This window comes from Pelobates fuscus, chromosome 12, assembly GCF_036172605.1.
Source record: "Pelobates fuscus isolate aPelFus1 chromosome 12, aPelFus1.pri, whole genome shotgun sequence".
Taxonomy (NCBI): domain Eukaryota; kingdom Metazoa; phylum Chordata; class Amphibia; order Anura; family Pelobatidae; genus Pelobates; species Pelobates fuscus.
This window is the reverse complement of record NC_086328.1, coordinates 21,581,704-21,603,257: the sequence shown is the minus strand read 5'-3', so window position 1 is coordinate 21,603,257 and position 21,554 is coordinate 21,581,704. Positions and strand designations below refer to the sequence as shown.

The 21,554-nt window shown below is 39.7% G+C and overlaps 1 protein-coding gene across 1 annotated transcript in view; it reads left to right on the top strand.

The window, feature by feature from the left end:
- Window positions 1-20,948, top strand: part of VPS35 (VPS35 retromer complex component) — a 48,260-nt gene extending 27,312 nt beyond the window's left edge. Inside the window, exons 11-17 of the mRNA XM_063438588.1 lie at window positions 2,914-3,121; window positions 4,217-4,372; window positions 12,244-12,366; window positions 13,571-13,750; window positions 15,819-16,058; window positions 17,943-18,086; window positions 19,907-20,948. Of these exons, the coding sequence (XP_063294658.1) occupies window positions 2,914-3,121; window positions 4,217-4,372; window positions 12,244-12,366; window positions 13,571-13,750; window positions 15,819-16,058; window positions 17,943-18,086; window positions 19,907-20,086 (1,231 nt within the window). The 3' untranslated portion in view covers window positions 20,087-20,948. The remainder of the gene's footprint in view (window positions 1-2,913; window positions 3,122-4,216; window positions 4,373-12,243; window positions 12,367-13,570; window positions 13,751-15,818; window positions 16,059-17,942; window positions 18,087-19,906) is intronic.
- The last annotated feature ends 606 nt before the right edge of the window (window positions 20,949-21,554 follow it).

Below are 21,554 nucleotides of genomic sequence, written 5' to 3'. Positions count from 1 at the left end.
CACGGCATTATCGCACATGCGCGATTGGTCTCCCCCGCCGGATGACGTCCGCGGGCGGGACCGTGGGCAGAACTGAAACCACCGCATTGGGACCTTGGCGGGGGTCTCAGGTAAGTCACTGAAGGGGTTTTCACCCCTTCAGCAACATGGGATGGGTGGTGGGAGGTAGAGGGCACCTGCAGTGCCAGGAAAACGGTTTGGTTTCCTGGCACTGGAGTGTCCCTTTAAGATATCCTCTCCTCTCTCTTGTTTTACATGTTGTACAGCACTGCAGAAAATGTTGGAGCTATATAAAGGATTGTAATTTTATTTTATTTTTGGGAATTTGAATGGAACATATAGCTTGTCTGGTACCGCCTGGCATACGATGCTAATTTTAAATCTCACATGATACTCTGCATTGAGCAACTTGACTCACAAACAGAAAATAATGAGAACATCGAGCTGGCAGAGTATCCTCTCCTGATTTTATGTTAAAGGACCACTCTAGTGCCAGGAAAACATACTCGTTTTCCTGGCACTAGAGTGCCCTGAGGGTGCCCCCACCCTCAGGGACCCCCTCCCGCCCTGCTCTGGAAAGGGGAAAGTGTTTAAAACTTACCTTTTTCCAGCGGTGGGCGGAGAGCTCTCCTCCTCCGATCCTCCTCTTCTCTTCCCCGTCGGCTGAATGCGCACGCGCGGCAAGAGCTGCGCGCGCATTCAGCCGGTCACATAGGAAAGCATTATCAATGCTTTCCTATGGACGCTTGCGTGCTCTCACTGTGATTTTCACAGTGAGAATCACGCAAGCGCCTCTAGCGGCTGTCAATGAGACAGCCACTAGAGGAAATAGGGGAAGGCTTAACCCATTCACAAACATAGCAGTTTCTCTGAAACTGCTATGTTTATGAAAAAATGGGTTAATCCTAGAGGGACCTGGCACCCAAACCACTTCATTAAGCTGAAGTGGTCTGGGTGCCTAGAGTGGTCCTTTAAATATTTTTATGATCAGGGAATTAAGCTTCATCCAAGGTTGCCACAGAAACGGCACTGTTCCTTCAGATTCCTCCAAAGTGGTCCTGGGAATATTTTATCCTGTGATGGTCTTTGTCAATCTTGACAAAGACCATCACAGGTCGAAATTTTAGTGGGATACATTTTTCCTAGTACCAGAAGTCTAGAGTGGCGGCTTTTTTTACTTTGTTTCTAGGTTTCGGGGGTCCGTACCAAGGAAGCTATGTTAACGTACACCCAGACATTCATTTTGGAGTGCCAGTCCCTCCTACTCGTTGTTTGACTAGGCCACCCCCAACCCACTCCATATAGCTTACTGTTTTAAATGCCAAAAGAGAATCATCGACTGACTCATTTGGTTATAAGTAGAATTTGTAATTCTGCTTTATTCTGGAATAATAAGAGGGGATTTGCTGGGACTCTAAATGGTAATCACAACAATCTGCTATAATTACAAACATTGCTTTTCTGAGATGTCTTCAGATGACGGACGATATTTTCCGCTCTGTGCCAAATACTGCAGCTGGTGGTTAAGCGCACCATTTTATATGTGCAATGTTTATTCATTAAGACGTGAAGTCACCTGTCCTTTTCGCATGGCTTCACAGAACAACAGTTATTCTGTTCTTTAATAGCTACATGCAAAAGCTTGTACCGAAGTGGCCAAAACTCTGTTCCCCAGCTTATAAATAACTTCAGGTTCCTCAATCGTTCTCTCCACCCATGATGCAATCTATACCAAAACCATATAGTGTAAAGAGAATTGTCTAGACAATAAGCCTTGCTTTCTTTTATAAGGGTTTTTATGGTGGGAGGACTAATGAGTAATAGACGGGATAAAGGAATTTTGTGGGACCAGGGTTTATTTCTCTTCACCCATTTCCGTTAAGGAATAGAAAAGTATTTTAAAGATTCCCTTCAGCCTAAATCAGCTGGTTTTTGGTCTTGCCTAATATATATATATATATATATATATACAAATTTTTTAATGATGTTCTTTGTTATGATTGTTTAATCAAAGTCTTGTTTTATCTTCAAGCCACCTGGATGAGGACATTTAAAACATCCCCCAAGCTGATCGTATTACTTGTTTAATTATTCTCTAGTTTCAAAGGTTCTTGAGAGTAGAGTCTAGGTTATGGATACACATGGCGTGCTAGGAGTATTGAGAATAGAACATACATCAGGTTATACAAGGGGACAAATATTAGAGGCCACTGGTCATAATGGGCAAATCAGCTGCATCTAATATAGAATTCAGTTATTTTTCATGGAATTCCGTTAAAAACATATTACTTCTGTTGGCAATGTGTCTGTATCAAAGTTGGCATCATTGGTTAATTTTTATACATTTTAAATGAAACCGATCAATACTTCACTGAGAGAGGTTGTTGGCCATTTTCAGAGTTTTGTTCATTATTAAGTAACACTGAAAAAGGTAGCGCAAAAAATACAGTCTAATCACATGTTGATAATAAACATATAAACATTTATTAAATCTTATATGAAGTCTAAAATATATTTAAAATACAATGTTCATTATTAATTGTAATTTCCCCTCGTTAGGCACTGTATTTGCAATTCACTTTTTGTATACCTTTGCTGATGTATATACCGGGGTAATAGCTGTCACTTGTATTTGTCCTATATATTTATTTAAGGAGTTGCAGAGATTTTTTTTTTTTGAAACGAGAACAAAGCAGTGTTGTATTGAATTCTGATCACATGGGGTTGCAATATTGGTTCTTATAAAGTAGTTCTATCTCAATCAATACACGTCCTTCACTTTTCTCTGCACAGAGGCTAATTACATGTGTTGTAATTAGTTCGATCTCTATACAGAGAGGTTACGCCGGTTTAATTCAATGCATAACTGAGTGTAACAAATTGACGACTCATTAAATTGTCTGTCTATTTCAGCATTGCCACCAGTAGCGCTGTATCCAAGGAACTGACCAGACTCTTGAAGATCCCTGTCGATACTTATAACAATATCCTGACTGTGTTGAAGCTGAAGCATTTCCATCCTTTGTTTGAGTACTTTGACTATGAGTCCAGGAAGAGTATGAGTTGCTATGTACTGACTAGTGGCCTTGAGTACAATACAGAGATTGGCACTCAAGAGCAGGTAAAGGTCCTAGCTCCATAAATTTGCATATGTGAATTTTAATTGGTTTGCAATACTTCATTTGTTGCTTAGGGTGTATTTTATGGGTCCACTCTGATTCCAGATCTTAAGACTGACCTCCTTCTTAAAATCTAAGGGACGCACCTGATCCTTTGAAATATATGCAGTACACTTGGTCATTTTGGTGCTTTTAACTTGCAACTAGTTGAGGGGAAAAGAAAGAACACAACTCCGTATATTGCACAGAAAGCACTTAATTATGTAATTCTAAGTGACAATAAAGCAATCTGGGCAGACTGCAGTATATTAGACTCACATTTGTAGGAGCAGCATCACAGCTCAAGAATTTTGACTTTGGGTGGGTGAAATCTACAGACCAGCCACATTTGCAGATCCCTTTTAATCTATATACAATTCGTTTGAAATATAGTGGATTCTGTTAGCTGGATTCTGTACGGTGAGAGCGTTTTGACATTATTCAGTCAGATGCATAGAGTTAAACTGAGATCGCTCACATTTTTAAAGGACCACTATAGGCACCCAGACCACTTCAGCTCAATTAAGTGATCTGGGTCCCAGGTCCATCTAGAGTTAACCCGGCAGCTGTAGACATAGCAGTTTCAGAGAAACTGCTATGTTTACATTAGCATTAATTCAGCCTCTAATGGCTCTCATTGACAGCCGCTAGAGGCGCTTCCGCGCTTCTCACTGTGGAAATCACAGTGAGAAGACGCTGACGTCCATAGGACAGCATTGAGAAATGCTTTCCTATGGACTGATTGAATGCGCGTGAGGCTCTTGCCCCGCATGCGCATTCGAAGCTGACGTCGGAAGAGGGAGGAGAGTTCCCCAGTGCCGAGGGAGCCTGGCGCTGGAGAAAGGTAAGAGTTTAACCCCTTCAGCCCGGCGAGAGTGCACCCTGAGGGTGGGGGGACCCAAAGACCCTATAGTGCCAGGAAAACTTCTATAGTAGTCCTTTAAGTCCCTTTACATCAAATCTGTGTTTTGTAATATTGGAATAGTTTTTCTACCAGTTTACCCTCCCTAGCATCTAGGAATTCTTATCTTGACCATTATTTCTTCTGTGCTTTTAAGGTGGATGCCATCATGAATTTGGTATCAACACTGATCCAGGACCAGCCTGACCAGCCTGCAGAGGACCCAGACCCAGAGGACTTTGCTGACGAGCAGAGCCTGGTTGGAAGGTTTATCCACCTCTTGCGATCGGATGACCCTGATCAACAGTACTTGGTATGTTGTCTACTTGTATTGAAGTCTTCTGAGAAACATGTACTTTCTGATCATCTGTACTAAATCTTAAGTATTTTCAAAATACCCAATTCTACATTCAGTTTTCAAAGCCGAAAAATAAATGGTAACAATTCATAATCAGAATACAAAAAAAGGGTGGGTAGTGAGAGCCCTCTATATAAAACTTTACCCTTTTATAATAGCATAGAACTTTCTTGTTGACCTAAAAACAAAAGTAAAAAGTACATAGGGTAATAACGTAGCGATACAATAAATACAATGCTACTATTAGGAAAACTCACATGGTCATGAGCCACTTAAAAAAGCTGTTTAAAGAAGCACAATAGTTTTAGTTGGGATTTATTGTATAGCGAGGGTGGGGATCCTAAATGACAATGACGAGGGGCCGTATTGTCCTCCCCCGGCCCCCACTAGCGGCGGGTGGGGGCCCTAAGATAAAACAGGGTTCTATTTAAATTTACTCAGAGCACTCTGGTTGGATAGGTCCCCCCCTCCCTGTTTTATCTTAGGGCCCCCACCCACCAATCATGGGGGCCAGGGGGAGGACAATAGGTCCCCCCCCCCCCATTTTAGGGCCCCCACCCGCTGATCATGGGTGGGAGCCGGGGGGGAGAGCCTTTGTCCCCCCCATTGTCACTAGGGCCCCCACGCGCTGCTCATGGGTTGGGGCTGGGGGAAAGACAATAGGTTCTCCCCCCCCATTATTACTAGGGTCCCCACCTGTCGCTAATGGGTGGGGCACAGGACGGGACAATAGTTTCTCCCACCCCCTTTTTTTTCTTGGGGCCCTCACCCGCCGCTCATGGGTGGTGGCTGCGAGGAAACACTATGTGTCATTCCCCCCCCCCCCCCCTGTTAATTGTTATAGGTGCCCCCATTAAGTGGCACTTTATTAGAGGCGTGAGGGGGTCTTTTTTACAACAAAGAGCAGCCTGTTTAGTAGACATGCCCCTACTCACAGAATAGCGAGTAGGGGCAGATTCATTACTAATACCAAGTAATTTTTACTTAGTATTACTACATTTGGCTGAAAGACCAATTTAGCTCTTTTAGCCTTTTGGTAGATAGCTCCCTGATACCGTGAGAATTAGGGAGCTATTTACTAAGTGGTTGCAAGATGCAGCCGCGGCAGGAATAGGATCGGAGTTTCATTCATTCAAATGAAATTCCGATACAAACAGAAACTACTGAATGCCATTCTAAGACGAATTAACAAACTGTTCCATCTGCTAGGATGGAATTCGGTAGTTACGCCGGCGTCCTATCTTTATGACAGGACGCTGGGGAATAGTGAAAGGAAGCACCGCGAGATCAGGTGAGAATTGTGGGGAAATTCCTTTGACCACGAGAAGTGGGTCAAAGCTGGTCAAGCGTAGGAAACCTCCATAAGACAAAGTAGTCCCTACTTTGTCTTATGTTTTAAAGAAAACTAGATCAGATAGAAAGAAATGAAGAACAGATCCTGACAGAGGGAGAGAAGAGGAAGTGATTAAAGAAAGGAAAGTTAGGCATGACAGTGCCACTTTAAAGGACCACTCTAGGCACCCAGACCACTTCAGCTTAATGAGGTGGTCTGGGTGCCAGGTCCTTCTAGGGTTAACCCATTTTTTCATAAACATAGCAGTTTCAGAGAAACTGCTATGTTTATGAATGGGTTAAGCCTTCCCCCTATGTCCTCTAGTGGCTGTCTTATTGACAGCCGCTAGAGGCGCTTGCGTGCTTCTCACTGTGATTTTCACAGTGAGAGCACGCCAGCGTCCATAGGAAAGCATTATGAATGCTTTCCTATGTGACCGGCTGAATGCGCGCGCAGCTCTTGCCGCGCGTGCGCATTCAGCCGACGGGGAGGAGAAGAGGCGGATCGGAGGAGGAGAGCAGGAGGAGATCTCTCCGCCCAGCGCTGGAAAAAGGTAAGTTTTTACCCCTTTCCCCTTTCCAGAGCCGGGCGGGAGGGGGTCCCTGAGGGTGGGGGCACCCTCAGGGCACTCTAGTGCCAGGAAAACGAGTATGTTTTCCTGGCACTAGAGTGGTCCTTTAATATATCCCACCCCTTGACAGGTGCCATTGTAATGATATAATCAATGGTATTTACTTTACCTGTCAATGGTTTTAATGTTGTGTCTGATCTGTGTAATGTAATACCCTCTTTACATACAGTGTTATAACCGCAATATAGGAATAATTTATATCATGTTTCTAGTGCATTTGGCTGTAATCTCATAAGCTCTTCAACTCAACCATAACTTGATTATTGATCAGAGCATTTTAACATATCCGACACAGCCAATGGTGATTCAGATCTGCTGATATATGGAGCGTAAAAACAATACAATTTGTTTGGCAGATAATTTATCTTATCTTCATTCAAGCCCAGCTTTGTGTGTTTTCTTCCCAAATTGGTTTTATACAGAGATACTGCTCAGTGGGTTGTAAGAATCAGCTTATACATAGCCACGCATGTCGCTGTTTCTGCTAGACATCTATTTGGCTTGTTTATCAAAATGCATAGTTCTTTAACCCTCTGGATAATATTCATTTACCCACCTCTCTAGCATACCTGCCCTTGGCACGAATATAAAATTCATTGTTAGTCAGCATTTATTAAAAGGTTACCCCAAGCATTATAATCACTACAATCTGCTATAGTAGTACTGATGGCAGTAGAACCCTTACCTCGCTCCCCGGTAATGGGGCAACAGGGTTCTATAATTACATGTTCTACAAAAAAATCTAATAATATTCAGTAAAGTTACAGGACTCTTTTCATCTCCTCCTCTTGTCTAACTGGATAGGCCTATCCTCTGTTTGTAATTAAAGCTGTATGTATCACTGATGGTACAAATCTCTAAATCATTCAATGTTTCCCAAGTGCTAATTAATAATCCATTCTGAGAACCACAAGTATGATTAAGGGCCACTTATTAATGCTAAATTTCCTCGTTCAATAATTGTTTTGAGTTGTTCATACACTGTCGACATTGTAAGTGGAGATACTGATCTCATTCAAATGATTCCCAGGTATTCAGAGCTGTATTAGAAACGACTACAGTTATGGTTCTAGAAGTGTATGTTTTAGGAGGGGTGGCGCGTTTAGTATCCACTTCTAGTTTTACATCTTAACTGATTGAGTCTGTTGACCACGCATATTTTCTGTAGCCATGAGGGAGATCAGTATCGCATTGATCTCTTCATAACAATGAAGGCTACTTAATTCATGATGTTGGATAAATACATTAACAAATACAATTTTGTGATAATTTGTATCAGTTAAGTCTTCATTATATGCCTGTTTTACAGCTGTGCTGTATGTGCTGTATTTATTTTGGAGAGATTTATCGCAATCCGTATCTTATATTTCTAAAGAAGCACCGAAAGTCTGTTTGCTTGTGTGTAGTTTTTATTTTTGCTTTGATTCCATCGTCAAAAGGAAAATCTGAGTGCTCAAGGCTTCATAAAAATCAGTTAGTACAGTTTTTCTGTAGACTTGGTGTAGCACTCTAAGCCACATTACAAGTACAGCTCCCTGTAGTGGTTATGGTGCGTATAGTCAGTGTCCTGGCACTGTTACTTGGTTCAATGTCAAACCACCAAGCATATAACTCTGTGGCTTTTCTCAGTACCCAGGGAACACACCATCTTTATCTGCATTGATAATGTGGAATTAACACTTTACCAATTAACACATTACCAGTGTCAATTTCATCCAACCTTGATCGTGTTGGCTGGCTGAGAGTGTTAGGAGCAGGTTAGGTCAGTGCTGTCAGACAATCTTTGCTGTCCAGGTTGGTTGAAATTGACTTTGTTAATGTAGAGGTGTTAATTAAAAATTATCCATGTGGCTGAGATGGAGGAGGCACGTAGGGCAGGGAAGACACCTAGTTTATATCAAACTGGAGTATGACTACATTGAGCTATAAGGGTTGTGTTGCTTCGCGTTTTCTTGAAAATGGGTGTCCGATATCTGGCATGTGACATCCTTGGTCCACAAGCCAGCCCTTTCCCTCTGTTCTAAGACATAGATTATATAATTGATAGAAAAAATAATGCCCTTAACGTTACAGGTTAAAATGTAACATTTTATCTTTCCTTTTTTTTAAAAATTTATTGCAAATGGTGTATGAACATGTTTTGTTTCCCCTTTTTTCTTTGACAAGCTGCACTTGGCAACTTGCCAGAGATATCCGGCTAAACCGTCAACCAGCTTCCATTTTTAGACGCTGGTTGATGACCAATCAGCATGAAGTTAATGATTCATGTATTCCATGCGTAGCTCGCAATTAGTCCCATAACACTGCAAACGGAAATGCCAGTAGCCAAGTACAAGAACAGATTTCCTCCTCCCGTTTCCCCTCCGGACACAGACACACAATCACAGATACGAAGCCGCTGCTGCTCTCCCATCGCTTCTACTGACAGGAAGCCATAGGTTCTCTAGTTCTGGTAGTTCATCCTGCTGTGCGTCTACCACTCATGTGTCTCCTCTTTCCTTTCCTCTCCGCAGACCTTCAATGTTAGCTGACAGGCGGCACAGGGACAGCTGTAAAGAAAAATATAGCAGGGAGGCAAACAATTTGCTATTATAACTGCCATTTCATTTTACAATTGGCTTCTGAAATGCTGATCAAAAGTATAACTCCTTCCCTTTACATGTCTACTATGCAGAGCTCTCATAGCCTTGGACACACGCAGCACTGAACCATTAAAGTACCATTTAGTAGCCAGGAACACAGCGTCCGATGAACAGAACTAAGGAGTTATATTTACTCCATTCCGGCCTGTGTGCAATCAGTGGCTGAGGTGCGGAATTACGCAGCTAAGGCAGGATGTGTAGGGGAGCGTAGCTAACCCAATGCTTGATTGCGGTGGAAATAGTCGCTAGAAACTGGAAAAGAGAAAAGGATTTTATTCTATCTCAAATAACTGCTCAATTGTTATACCAATTAACAATGGATAAAGGACGAAACCAGACAAAACCTCTGACTTATGGGATAAATGGGATAACGCAATAAGAAATCTGATCCGTAATAGAGAAGTAAAGAAGGCGAACAGAAAAGGGTTGAGATTGGCTGGGGACTTTCGATGACTGTTTTTTTGATTTTATTTTTCTCTTTTTTTTTTTTTTTTAAATTAATTTATTTTTTTGACTTGTATAGTTGCTACTTGTTAGTTTTCAAAATATTTCGATATATATTTAAAATGTTTGTAACACTACCAATGTTGTGTGGCTTTGTACAATTGGAAACTATGTGCAACGGAGCTGAATTTTTTTTAATTTTTTGTACCTATGTAATGATAAAGGAAAAAATAAAGATATATTTATGTATTTTTAATTTCAACCCTTAGTTATTGATTGTTTTTCCAAGACACAGTGTACTGAAAAATCTTCCCATTCTTTAACGGCAGCATGTGCCTGGCGTCTTACACGTGCATGAATAAGCTATGCTTTTTTCTTTTCTTTTTTTTTTTAAATTAATTTATTTTTTTGACTTGTATAGTTGCTACTTGTTAGTTTTCAAAATATTTCGATATATATTTAAAATGTTTGTAACACTACCAATGTTATTTATTTATTTAATTAATTTATTTTTTCCTTTATCATTACATAGGTACAAAAAATAAAACAAAATTCAGCTCAGTTGCACATAGTTATTATATCTTTATTTTTTCCTTTATCATTACATAGGTACAAAAAATTAAAAAAAATTCAGCTCCGTTGCACATAGTTTCCAATCGTACAAAGCCACACAACATTGGTAGTGTTACAAACATTTTAAATATATATCGAAATATTTTGAAAACTAACAAGTAGCAACTATACAAGTCAAAAAAATAAATTAATTTAAAAAAAAGAAAAAAGCATAGCTTATTCATGCACGTGTAAGACGCCAGGCACATGCTGCCGTTAAAGAATGGGAAGGTTTTTCAGTACACTGTGTCTTGGAAAAACAATCAATAACTAAGGGTTGAAATTAAAAATACATAAATTAAATTTGTCAGTGTGTTCGTGAAGAGGCCTTCGGCTAATGCTGCCCATTAAATGGTGCCGGTGTGTTACTGTCCCTCTTCTTTCGCGAGCAGACATCATGTTGAGCGAGATCTCTGCCGCGTTCATTAGCGCACACACCTCCGTGTGCACAGCTTGCTGATCACCAAAGAGTCACTGCATTGCTTAGATAGTAGATGTGACTTCATAGACAGGCTAGTGCTTTAACAGCATTGATTAGTCTGCTGCGGAGCAGATACCGCGAGCTGTTTCATTAGGTGATTTGCAGTGTATCGTGATGTTAGTTCTCAGTGAGAACATTGCAAATGTATGGCTAGAGGTACAAATGAACAAAATATAATTGGCAGCTCTGACAACTCTCTGCTTTGTTTTACACTGTTCTGTGACTTGCTTTTTTTTTTATTGAAGTTGACCTCCATAAAATCTAGTTAAATAAAATTAAATTAGCAATATTTTTTTTCGCTTCTTTCCAAGTGTATTGCCTTTAAATAAACCAATTTAGTAAAATTGTAAGTTGAAAAGCGACTAATTATAGTAGTGGGCCCCAGATTAGTTATGTACTGCTCAAATCACGATTGTAGTTTATCACATAAAGACAACAACTCCTTGTAGTAGTTATGGTGCCAGAAGTCTATGGGCCTCACTACCCCCTATTCCCATACCACCCGCATACACTGGTTAGGCCAGCATCTTAAGCTATCATTTATGTTCATGTTGGAAGGCATCGCAGTGAAGGTTCTGCAATAGAAGAACAGGCAGAATAAGTGTTCCCACAAGAGCCCAGTTTTTTGTCAAACTGTTTGACACCAACTGGAGGGCAGCTCCATTACTACTACACAGAATTTTAGTGGTTATGGTGCCCAGCCTGCCCATTTAATTGTGGGCGGAATTGTGGTACCACTGACTACACTGCATTAGCAAGGGGTTTTTGAATCACCTAGGTAGTCCAATTCTTTCTCTGCAGTTAAATTCTAGAGAATGTAGGTATTATAAAAAACAAAGAAAAAGTTACCTGCGCTCTCTCCTTAATCCCTATGTATATTTAAACAAATAGAGGTAATTTAGTTACTCCAATGGCCATTGGAGGGAATGCCCGTCTGCCAACGTCAAAGGCAGACCCCCTCAGGTGGGTTCCTACACTGAATACCCCTATCTGTCTCATTAGAGATATCTTTGCCAGAGGCTCAAGGAAGCAAGGTGAAAGGTCAGTGTAGGAACCCACCTGAGGGGGTTTGCCTTGACGTTGGCAGGCGGGCATTCCCTCCAATGGCCATTGGAGTAACTAAATGACCTCCATTTGTTTAAATATACATAGGGATTAAGGAGAGAGCGCAGGTAACTTTTTCTTTGGTTTTTACTGTATGTATTGGGGCTGATGCCCAGGAGTGATGGGAGTGAGACTATTTTTTTTTGTAAATGTAGGTATTATGCCTAAATCAAACCAAGTGCAGTTGTGTCCGATACAAAAGCAAGGCTGGGTTTTTTATTGGATTTGCTGTGTGGTCATATAGTGCTTCCACTAGACATTCGAAAACATGTTCACAGAATGAAGCAATCTGCTAGCTGCACTATGTGACCACATTGCCAGTGCCTTTAAACCATCACTCTTCACTCCATACCTCAAACCTCTTTGTCCTAAACCTTTTAAGGACCAATGTACTAATGTTATCCTATAAAGGTATTTGCATATCACTTGGTTCTTAAGGGGTTAAGCAGTCACAGTTGTAACATGCTGCTAAGTGCTTTATTTATATATATATATATATATATATATATATATATATATATATAATATATATATTGGTCGAAAGTGACTGATCATAATGTTTTTAAATTGCCCGTATAGATCCTCAACACAGCAAGGAAACATTTTGGGGCAGGTGGTAATCAGAGGATTCGATATACGTTGCCGCCCCTCGTATTTGCAGCGTACCAACTTGCTTTCCGATATAAGGAGAATTCCAAAGTGGTAAGTTCATTTTAAACTGTATGTATGTATTGACAAAGGCCTTGTTGAGGGCCGAAACTTTGTTTTGATTTTTCATCAATAAGTCTGCCCACTGGATTGAACATGAGTGCCTGGACCATCATTACTTTCTTGCAAATCACATTGTAAGGATTGGCCAACCTCACGCCCGATTGCACCCAGGAGAGTGCGTTATCCAAATTGGTAAATATATTAGGAAACCATGAAACCAGAGGAAAAAGATCCCCTAGCCTGCTGGAGTTTACAATGTAAAGGCCACAATGAGAAATTGCATAAAAGGCAGTTAGATTGTATAAAGCACAATCTTATATCAAACTATAATAGAGCTGAGCAGTCACCGTGGAAACCAATGGAATCTTCCCACTGATTGCGCCACAACTGATACAGTTACCACGGAAACCACTGCAGTACTCATGCTGTTTGGTCCACAGCTGAAACGGTTACTTTGGAAACCAATTGACTGTTCCTGCTGATTGCCTCACAGCTTAAACCAATAGCATCCCTGCTGATTGCTTCGTTTTTAAAACTTTGAACATATTTCACATTAAAATACAGTCACCATAATGTCCCTCATAGTGTATTCTTAGTTTTGTTGTGGTTAATTATCATATTGCAGATATGCAGCAAATAACTTATGAAAGTAATTCAGAAATCTCATCGAGACTTGTTAAATGATGTTGTGATATTTGAATGAAGTAGTTTAATAATAAATAGTTTTATTGAATTTGAATAATGTTTGTTTGTTTGTTATAATTGCAAGCAACTCTAAAAGCTAAGAATCTTCAGCGAAATAACCCACAAATTGCTTCACTGTGTAGATATTTTGTATACTGACAAGTGTTTCTCTGTAATGGAATCATCTGGTGGTTATAGGCAATTCCTCTCGCGGAGTACGCTCAATGCTGCTGCATTCTTTATAATGTCAAGGACCCAGTCTGAGGCACCCAAAATGAATTTCATGCAGCACAGAAGCTTGTTAAACAGTCCGGTTCTCTCATTAGACTGAGAATTGTGAAGAATTGACATTGGAAATGCAAATTATAGACCAACCTAATAATATTCTACAGCAATCTCCAATTATCCACAATAGCTCACAGGCATCTATATAAACAACGGAATTAATTTTGTTATCTTTTCTTCTCTTTTTTTTTTTTTTTTGTTTTGTTTGTGGTTTGATGGCGTTCAGGATGATAAATGGGAAAAGAAATGTCAGAAGATCTTCTCCTTTGCACACCAGACGATCAGTGCATTAATTAAAGCGGAATTGGCCGAATTACCACTGAGGCTGTTCCTCCAAGGGGCTTTGGCAGCTGGTGAAATTGGATTCGAAAACCACGAGACTGTGGCCTATGAATTTATGTCTCAGGTAAGAATTTAACCTCTGACAATTTATCTCTCTGTCACGTCTGATGATGACCTTGCCATTCACTTTTTCAATTATAGAACAGTGTAGACTGAAAATTGGTCTGCCACGAAACAAGGCTTTCTTTTATCATCTTGTCAGATTCATAGGTGGATACTGAGGCTGGTTAGGAGGACAACATGTTTACATGAGATCATGCCCTTCATCTTATTACTTTTCCGTAAAGGTGATCCATGTGAAATCTGCACTTAGTCAGCCCCGCTACACAAAACACCCACTCTGCTGAATGGATTTATTTTATATGGGGTTCTTTGATGTGAATAAAATAGATAACTGTGAAATTATATAAGAATTTCTCACTTAATGTTATCTCGTTGATGCGTTAGATCCATCTCTGGTACTGACCTTTATCAAAGTACACGGGGAGAAACAGTGAGCAGATAAATAGATCAGAGACTGTTGCACCCACTCGAAAGGCAGTGAGACTCAAGGACTTTTATGAATGTTATCTTAAAGACACGGCGAAGGTCATATGATCCTATTTGCCTTTTAGATGAATGTAGAGGAGATGGACATTCTCAGCCATTTGCTATAGATTGTCGGTGTGCCATGTTTAGTTTATCGAATGCTGGAATAACTTTCCTTAACACCGTTTACTAAAGGGACTATGGCCCATGAATTTAATAATGTATTCAGTGTTGTCCCCCCAGTTATTATTTTGGAGTCAAGAATTTAATTATTTTCCTCTCTGTATTTTTTGTGACACCACTGAAAGTTGTTTTGCTGGGTGTTTTGTTTTAAATCTTTTTAATTTTTTTTTTGCCTTTTTTGTGTTTTTTGTTTTTGTCAAAATTTGCTTTATTTGTCTTCTTTTGGATCAACTATATGTAATCTTTCTCTATTTAACAAGATCATCATTTAAAGTGACACTCCGCTACCCAAAGTAAAAATCACTGTTTAGTAGATCTATCCACCAATGAAAACTTGCATGCATTTAATTGTGCGTTTTTTTATTGGGGCTATATCTAAAAACTGTTTACAAAAGCTACAGATCTCTTGTCTGTAACCTTTGCAATACAACCCCTTCTAGCCGCACCCCCACACTTTCTAAGCTCTGTCCAATCACAAACTTCGCAATACAGCTCAATGAGAAGTCTTTGAAGGGCAGGTGTTCTGGGCAATTGCTGCCCCTTGTGTTCCATTGATCTAAACAACCAGGAAGTAACAGGACTAATAGTCTGACAAGCAAGGGGTGTAACAAGGTTCATTTATAAAAGTGCCAATTTCTATTGAAATCTGCACTGATTGTTAAATGATAGAAAGAGGACATAGTCTTCGCACGCAAAACACCTCAGTAAGCTAAAGTTTGTTAGGGTTCTGAAGTGTCCCTTTAATCTACCTTTCTTTGACATGTTTTACCAATGTCTATAGAAAAATGTTTTAAAAACTTTGATGGCAGTTCCGTTTTTGCTTCAAGTCTTTAATGGGACTTGGCAATCCCTGCGCGCACCATCATTTTAAAATTGATGCATATGAACATTTCATTTTGAATATTCACAAAACCAAATGTTTGTTTATTTAAAAGGTTACTCATACAAAACAGTGCAGCCTCCATTGTAGTTTAGAGGCCAAGTTCTCCTCACAGCCTGATCCTTTTATGGCTATCACTTCCCCTCACTGGAGGAGGAGGAAGACAGGCTGATGGGAGGACATGGGTGACACGGAAGGGGTGGGGTATGCTGCCATTGGATGCCTGTCACCAGCATGCTGTGCGTGTTGAGGTCAGACGTCAAATATGCACAGAATTAACAGCCACCTGAAGCTCTTGTTCTGGCTAATGTTGCACCAGCAATGCTGCCGAAGGTGGATTTATCTCTGGCAGCAAAGGGGTTAAACTGTGTGTTTGAAGTGACATGACCACTTCAAATCACTGAAGTAGTTGTGGTGCTTAGAATAAACCCTGAATTATTTTTTTTCAAAATTACAGCTGTTTGGCAAACAGCATCATAGAGCGTTCCGATTTGTTCCATCTCATGTGATGCGTCCCTTTTTTTTTTCATTTTGTGAATAGGCATTTTCATTATATGAAGACGAGATCAGCGATTCGAAGGCGCAGTTGGCTGCCATCACCTTGATCATTGGAACGTTTGAGAAGATGAAGTGTTTCAGCGAGGAAAACCACGAGCCATTAAGAACTCAGAGCGCTCTGGCTGCTTCCAAACTCCTGAAGAAACCCGACCAGTGCCGCGCCGTGAGCACCTCCGCCCACCTTTTCTGGTCTGGACGCAACACTGACAAGAATGGAGAGGAGGTACACAAACTGGGCTGTAGCTAAAATTAGTCTAAACTTGCTTATCTGCCTGTAGGTAATGGACGTTCTCAATGACTGACTGTGTTCACAGGATAGAAAAATCATTTAGTGAGTCTGTAGTCTATAGATTGATTAATTTATGATGTTCTGTCATGATATCCTAGAATTTAACTCCCCTCTTCTCCTGAATGGGTCCAATGTTTTATTTCTTTCCTTTTTTTTCACCTTTCCTCCTCTAAGCAATTACATTTTTCTCCAGACTTTCCACCTATTTTCGGATACTTCGTCAGGATTACGCAGTCGCTGAAAACGTAGTCTAGCTTTTTTTCCTGAACCGTTGTCTCATTCAGAAGGACTGTTTTTTCTTTTTTTGTATTTCTGCGGTAAAAGGAAGTCTGAAATATCCTGTACACCCACATACGTATGCATACTACACTGGTCTATTTAAACACCCACAACTGTACCTTGTTCTATCCTGAACTCAGTGGCAGACATGGAATACAACACAAAGTGTGCGATCGACTGGCGTTTTAATGAACCAGTACCTTGCACATATAGTATAGTAACCGTTCGTGATCGCACTCACTTTAACAGCTGTTCTACCATCCAATTACTTTAAATGGTTCACGTAAAGGTGTTTCCCATGAACCACCCATTTCTGCCCTTCTTCACGGTATAGCAGATTGTATATATGCAGAGGGTGAAATGAAATATGTTTAATTCAGGAGAGGTCTCGGCCAAAGGTGTTCAGCATAAGCACGTGATGTAAGCAGGACTCTTTGTTTGGAATGCAGTTGAACAATAAGTATTCTGTGCATTTCTGCTTTTCGTTTTGTAATTTTTATTCTTAATAATGAAGTGTGTGTGTTTGTCTTTGATGTTTGGCTAGCAGAGGTCCATAATCCGTTAACTAGAGGAATCCCTGATCCAAGTATCTGTCATTTTGCATCCTTTATTTATTTATTTTTTTCTCTGTTTTGTACATCTATCTGCTTTGCTGTCTTTGAAGTGTTTCCTGTTTTCCTATCTGTTTCATGAACACTTAGTTTGCCATAACCAAGGTGTTAGTGTCACCCCTGCTTTCCTCCAATATTTGCCCGCTGTCTGCTACTTTTTTTGACACATCATCCCACGTGTCACGTGGCTTACAAATTTGCCTGCACAGATCCGTGCATCTCTTTTTATTCTGCCTGTCATATCCCCCTCCATCTCTACACAATCATTGCTGTTTCAATCCCCGCCTGCAGCCTCTACCCTCGTGTCCCTTCCATCTCTTTGTATCCATTTAGGCTGCTCTCTGCTCCTGTGTCTTGGCACCTCATACACCTTACACAGTCTGTGTTGTTTTCCTCCTACTTTGTCCTTTCTGCTTTGGTGGTATTTGGGAAGCGTGCCAGATTTCCATTTCCTGATGCCTTTTTTCCATTTATCTTTCTTGGTCTCTAGTCAAAACTCTAATCACACAAAACGCATCCCAGCAGGGATTCAGACGTTCAGTTTTTCCTTTTTATGGCAAATGTTTCTGTGTTGCTAAGAATCAATCATACGCTTTTTAAATTTTTTTCGCTAACCCCTTAAGAACCAGTAATAATCCTTGATATCATCTCAGTCTGGCCCCTGTAGACTGTATCGTCATGGAATACAATACGTTGGCAATAACCACTCAACACAGCAGGTCAGCCACTTGATGAGTAGGACCTTATATTTGGAACAAGACCAGATTGTTATAACGGCATAGACTGCATTACTGCTTCTTAAGAGGTGGCATTTATTTTATTTTTTTCAATTTAGAAATTTGATTTGTACAAATTGTTTTCTTAATCAGAGCTTGAGAGAATTGCGCGTGGTGTTTAATCTTCGTTATCTGTAACATTTGCAATTTAGATTCACAGTGGAAAGAGAGTTATGGAGTGTTTGAAGAAAGCCCTCAAGATCGCTAATCAGTGCATGGATCCCTCCCTACAAGTTCAGCTCTTTATCGAAATTCTCAACAGATATATCTACTTCTATGAAAAGGAAAATGATGCGGTAAGTGTAGCAGCTTTAATACAAGCCTCTCCTTGCCCTTCAATTCATGTCATTACTTTGCTTGCCACGTAGATAGAGGTATTTGAAGGTGAGAGTCTACTGTGCATCAAAGCGAAAGTGTAAAAGTGATTGGGGGCTTTTGAATTAAAATGTTGCATAAGGGAGAAGTCCTAGGAATTCCACTCTTTATTTCCTGCCTAATTGAACATCCACTTTGTGTGCACTGGTTAGAAGGCACTCGGTAAAATTGTTGGAACTGTTTCTGCTTGCATCCTGGTTAGCCACCTTGGGAATGAAACGATCGGTTATTTAATTCATTGACCAGGGATATTGAGCTTCGAGTATCACTTCACCGGCAAAATACTACTTGTGCATATTAAGAAAATGAACCAAATAAAAGTTAACCCGAATAATAATAATAATTCTCTTTCTATTATTATGTAGTTCATGCCTTAAAGATATTCAAAAACATTACATTGAAAATTGGTAGATAAAAGGGTTTCTGGGAATTAAAGTTAGATTGTCAGATTTCTACTAAAGAAATCTTGGCAACAGCGCTAGAGCTTCCAGACACCCATGTATCCCTAAGCATCTGTACCTTTTCGCATGGGCGAGAGTGCAACACTTATGTCAATGAAGGAGACCGTGGGAGCCTCTATAGATAGAGCTTTTTTCCACTTTCTTGACTTAAGATACTCTGCCTTACTGTCAAACTTTATCAGGTGTAGAAAAAAATACAAAAGACAAAGTAGTCCCTATTTTGTCTTTTATATATATTATGACCTGTTTGGACCTTCAGTGAAATTTCCAACAAAGTTGATATGAGTATCCCACAAAGATTTTATCTGTATGATGTGCACAGTTTTAGGGGGGGCAGGGGAGACACAGTATCCCCTTAAATCTTCAAAAAAGATGAAATAATTGTCTTCAGTTGTGATCCCATGATATATACAATTCCAGTGAAGGGACTGCACTCCCAAAGTGATAAAACTCCACAAAGCAAGAAGTCCAAAGTACAGTCGTGGTGATGCAGGCCTGGGATTCCAGCAAACCAAAGAAGGTCCAGGTCACTCGGCAAAGAGAATTTAACAGCCTTTTAACCCCTTAAGGACCAAACTTCTGGACTAAAAGGGAATCATGACATGTCACACATGTCAAGTGTCCTTAAGGGGTTAATGAAACATTATTAAAAAGCTGTTAAACTTACTTTGCTGGCTGCCTGGTCCTCCTTTGATTCACCGATGACCTCATGATATTTTCTATATAATTTTTCTGTGACAAAGTTAAGCTAAACTGTTACATACAAATAACTGCACCCAGGTACTTGTTTCAGATGTGTAACTGTTCATGGGAGTAAATAAACATTCTATGAGATGCCCTCAAACATACAAACGTACTTTGTCTTGACCAATGAGCAGACTGTATCTGGCAGCTCAAACACTCAAGTAGATAATAAACAAAATTTATGTGCAACATTAAATGTGCAGAATCTTCCATTAACTGCTGTAGAAAACGACCTACCTCCTTTTTTGAGTCTCCTTCCCTCCAATGAGAGGGTCATCTCTGCAGGTGCAAACTGAAGAACAAAGAAGAGAGGATAAGCACTTGAGCAAAACTACTAGTAACCTAACCTACGCATTTCGCCCAATATGTAGTTGCCTTAGGTGTCCTTTTCATACTATATGCAATTTAATGTTATTGTGTTTTGCATGTTTATATTTTTACTTTGTGACTGTAAAGCACATTTGTTAATTAAAACATAGGAGACTTATAAATAAATAAAAAAATATACATTTCATTAATGGGTTTATTTTGTGTAGGTCACTGTCCAGGTTTTGAACCAGCTTATCCAGAAGATCAGAGAAGATCTTCCAAACCTTGAAGCCAGTGAGGAAACCGAACAAATAAACAAACACTTTCACAACACCCTGGAGCATTTACGTCTACGGAGAGAAGCTCCAGAGGCAGAAGGGCCGATGTACGAAGGTCTCGTTCTTTAAAGAGCAACCCTTTCAGTCAGCACCACACATCCTACTTCATGTTTTCTCTTCATTGACAAGTTTTTTTTCGTTGTTCTGTTTTTTTTTAAACCATGATAGATAAAGTTCATGTCCATAGCGTGTGCCTTTTGGAAATGCCAAGTACACAAAAATGATTCCCATTGATAACATTCTTCTAAGCACTTCAACGCAGTTGTTTATCTATGGAAAATGGAGATACTTCAGGCCGGACCAGAGCTCTTGCTAAAGCCCTTCTGCAGTGTTGATGTTCTGGGCTGTGAACCTCTCCAATGCAAGTGCATTGATGAGTTTGACCTCTGTTTGCCAGAAATGTTAGTTACTCAAAAGGATAAAGAGCTCTTTTTTTCAATAATTTCCTGCCCATTTGCAAATTCGTCATGTACTGTATATTAGTACTTCTGGAACTTTATCCTTCATCTTTCTTCCTAGTACTTTCAGCTGTTGGGTTTAAAAATCCTTAACTATGGGTTGTTACATGTGGGCTTCACCTGTTAATTATCTTTTTGTAAGGTTGCATATAATGATGTTGCCCTGCTTTAAGTCATCCTATATGATGCATGCTTTAGAGTCTTTTAAAGCGCTATGTTCCGAGATAGAAGCTATATTTTGCATAACAAGGTTCTGTGGTGTTCAGTGAAGGCCAGTACTGTGCACAGAACTTATTTATCAACAGAATTCTTTCTAAATAGTATAAAAAAATTGACTGTAACAAAGAAAGCTTGTGATCTATATAGTGTATGTATAACCATTTCCATTGTAAATTTGCGGATAAATGCATTTGATTTATCCAGTATCATGATTTGCACCCAAAATATAATAAAATGACTATTAACAGTTTAAAACCGGTACTCTGGGTTTACGCTTGCTTTTGTTTAGCTTAGAGGTTCCATCCACCAAGCATACCAACCTAAATAAAGAGGTAGCTGTTTTCCTGAGGAACGGCCATGGGTACACAATTTGAAATGAGTGCATAGGACTTCACCTAAACACCTTTTTTTGTCCCAATTACTTTTTTGTCCCAATTACACTTTTTTTTTATTTTCTGGTGCTCTATCAATACCTCTTAATGTAGGTCATAAATTTACTTAGAATTACTTATATGAAAGAATAATTATAAAGGACATTAAAGCAGAAACTGAGATGCACAATACACTTCGAGTGGACCTGTTGTCAGACAGATTGCTGTGAATGGAGTTTGTTCTACAGAAAGTTGGAGGTGGCTGCAAATAAATATATCTTTTATATATATATAAAAATAAATCTTATATCTTATAAATATATATATATATAATTTTATCTTGTGTGTGTGTGTGTGTATATATATATGTATTTGAGCCAAACGGTGAGTTGGGGGGGGTCTCAACTAAAAGAAAACACAGGATGCTAAGTAGACACTAGTGCAGCTAAGGAAGTCATACCTTTTTGTATGGTTAATGGGATGCAATGC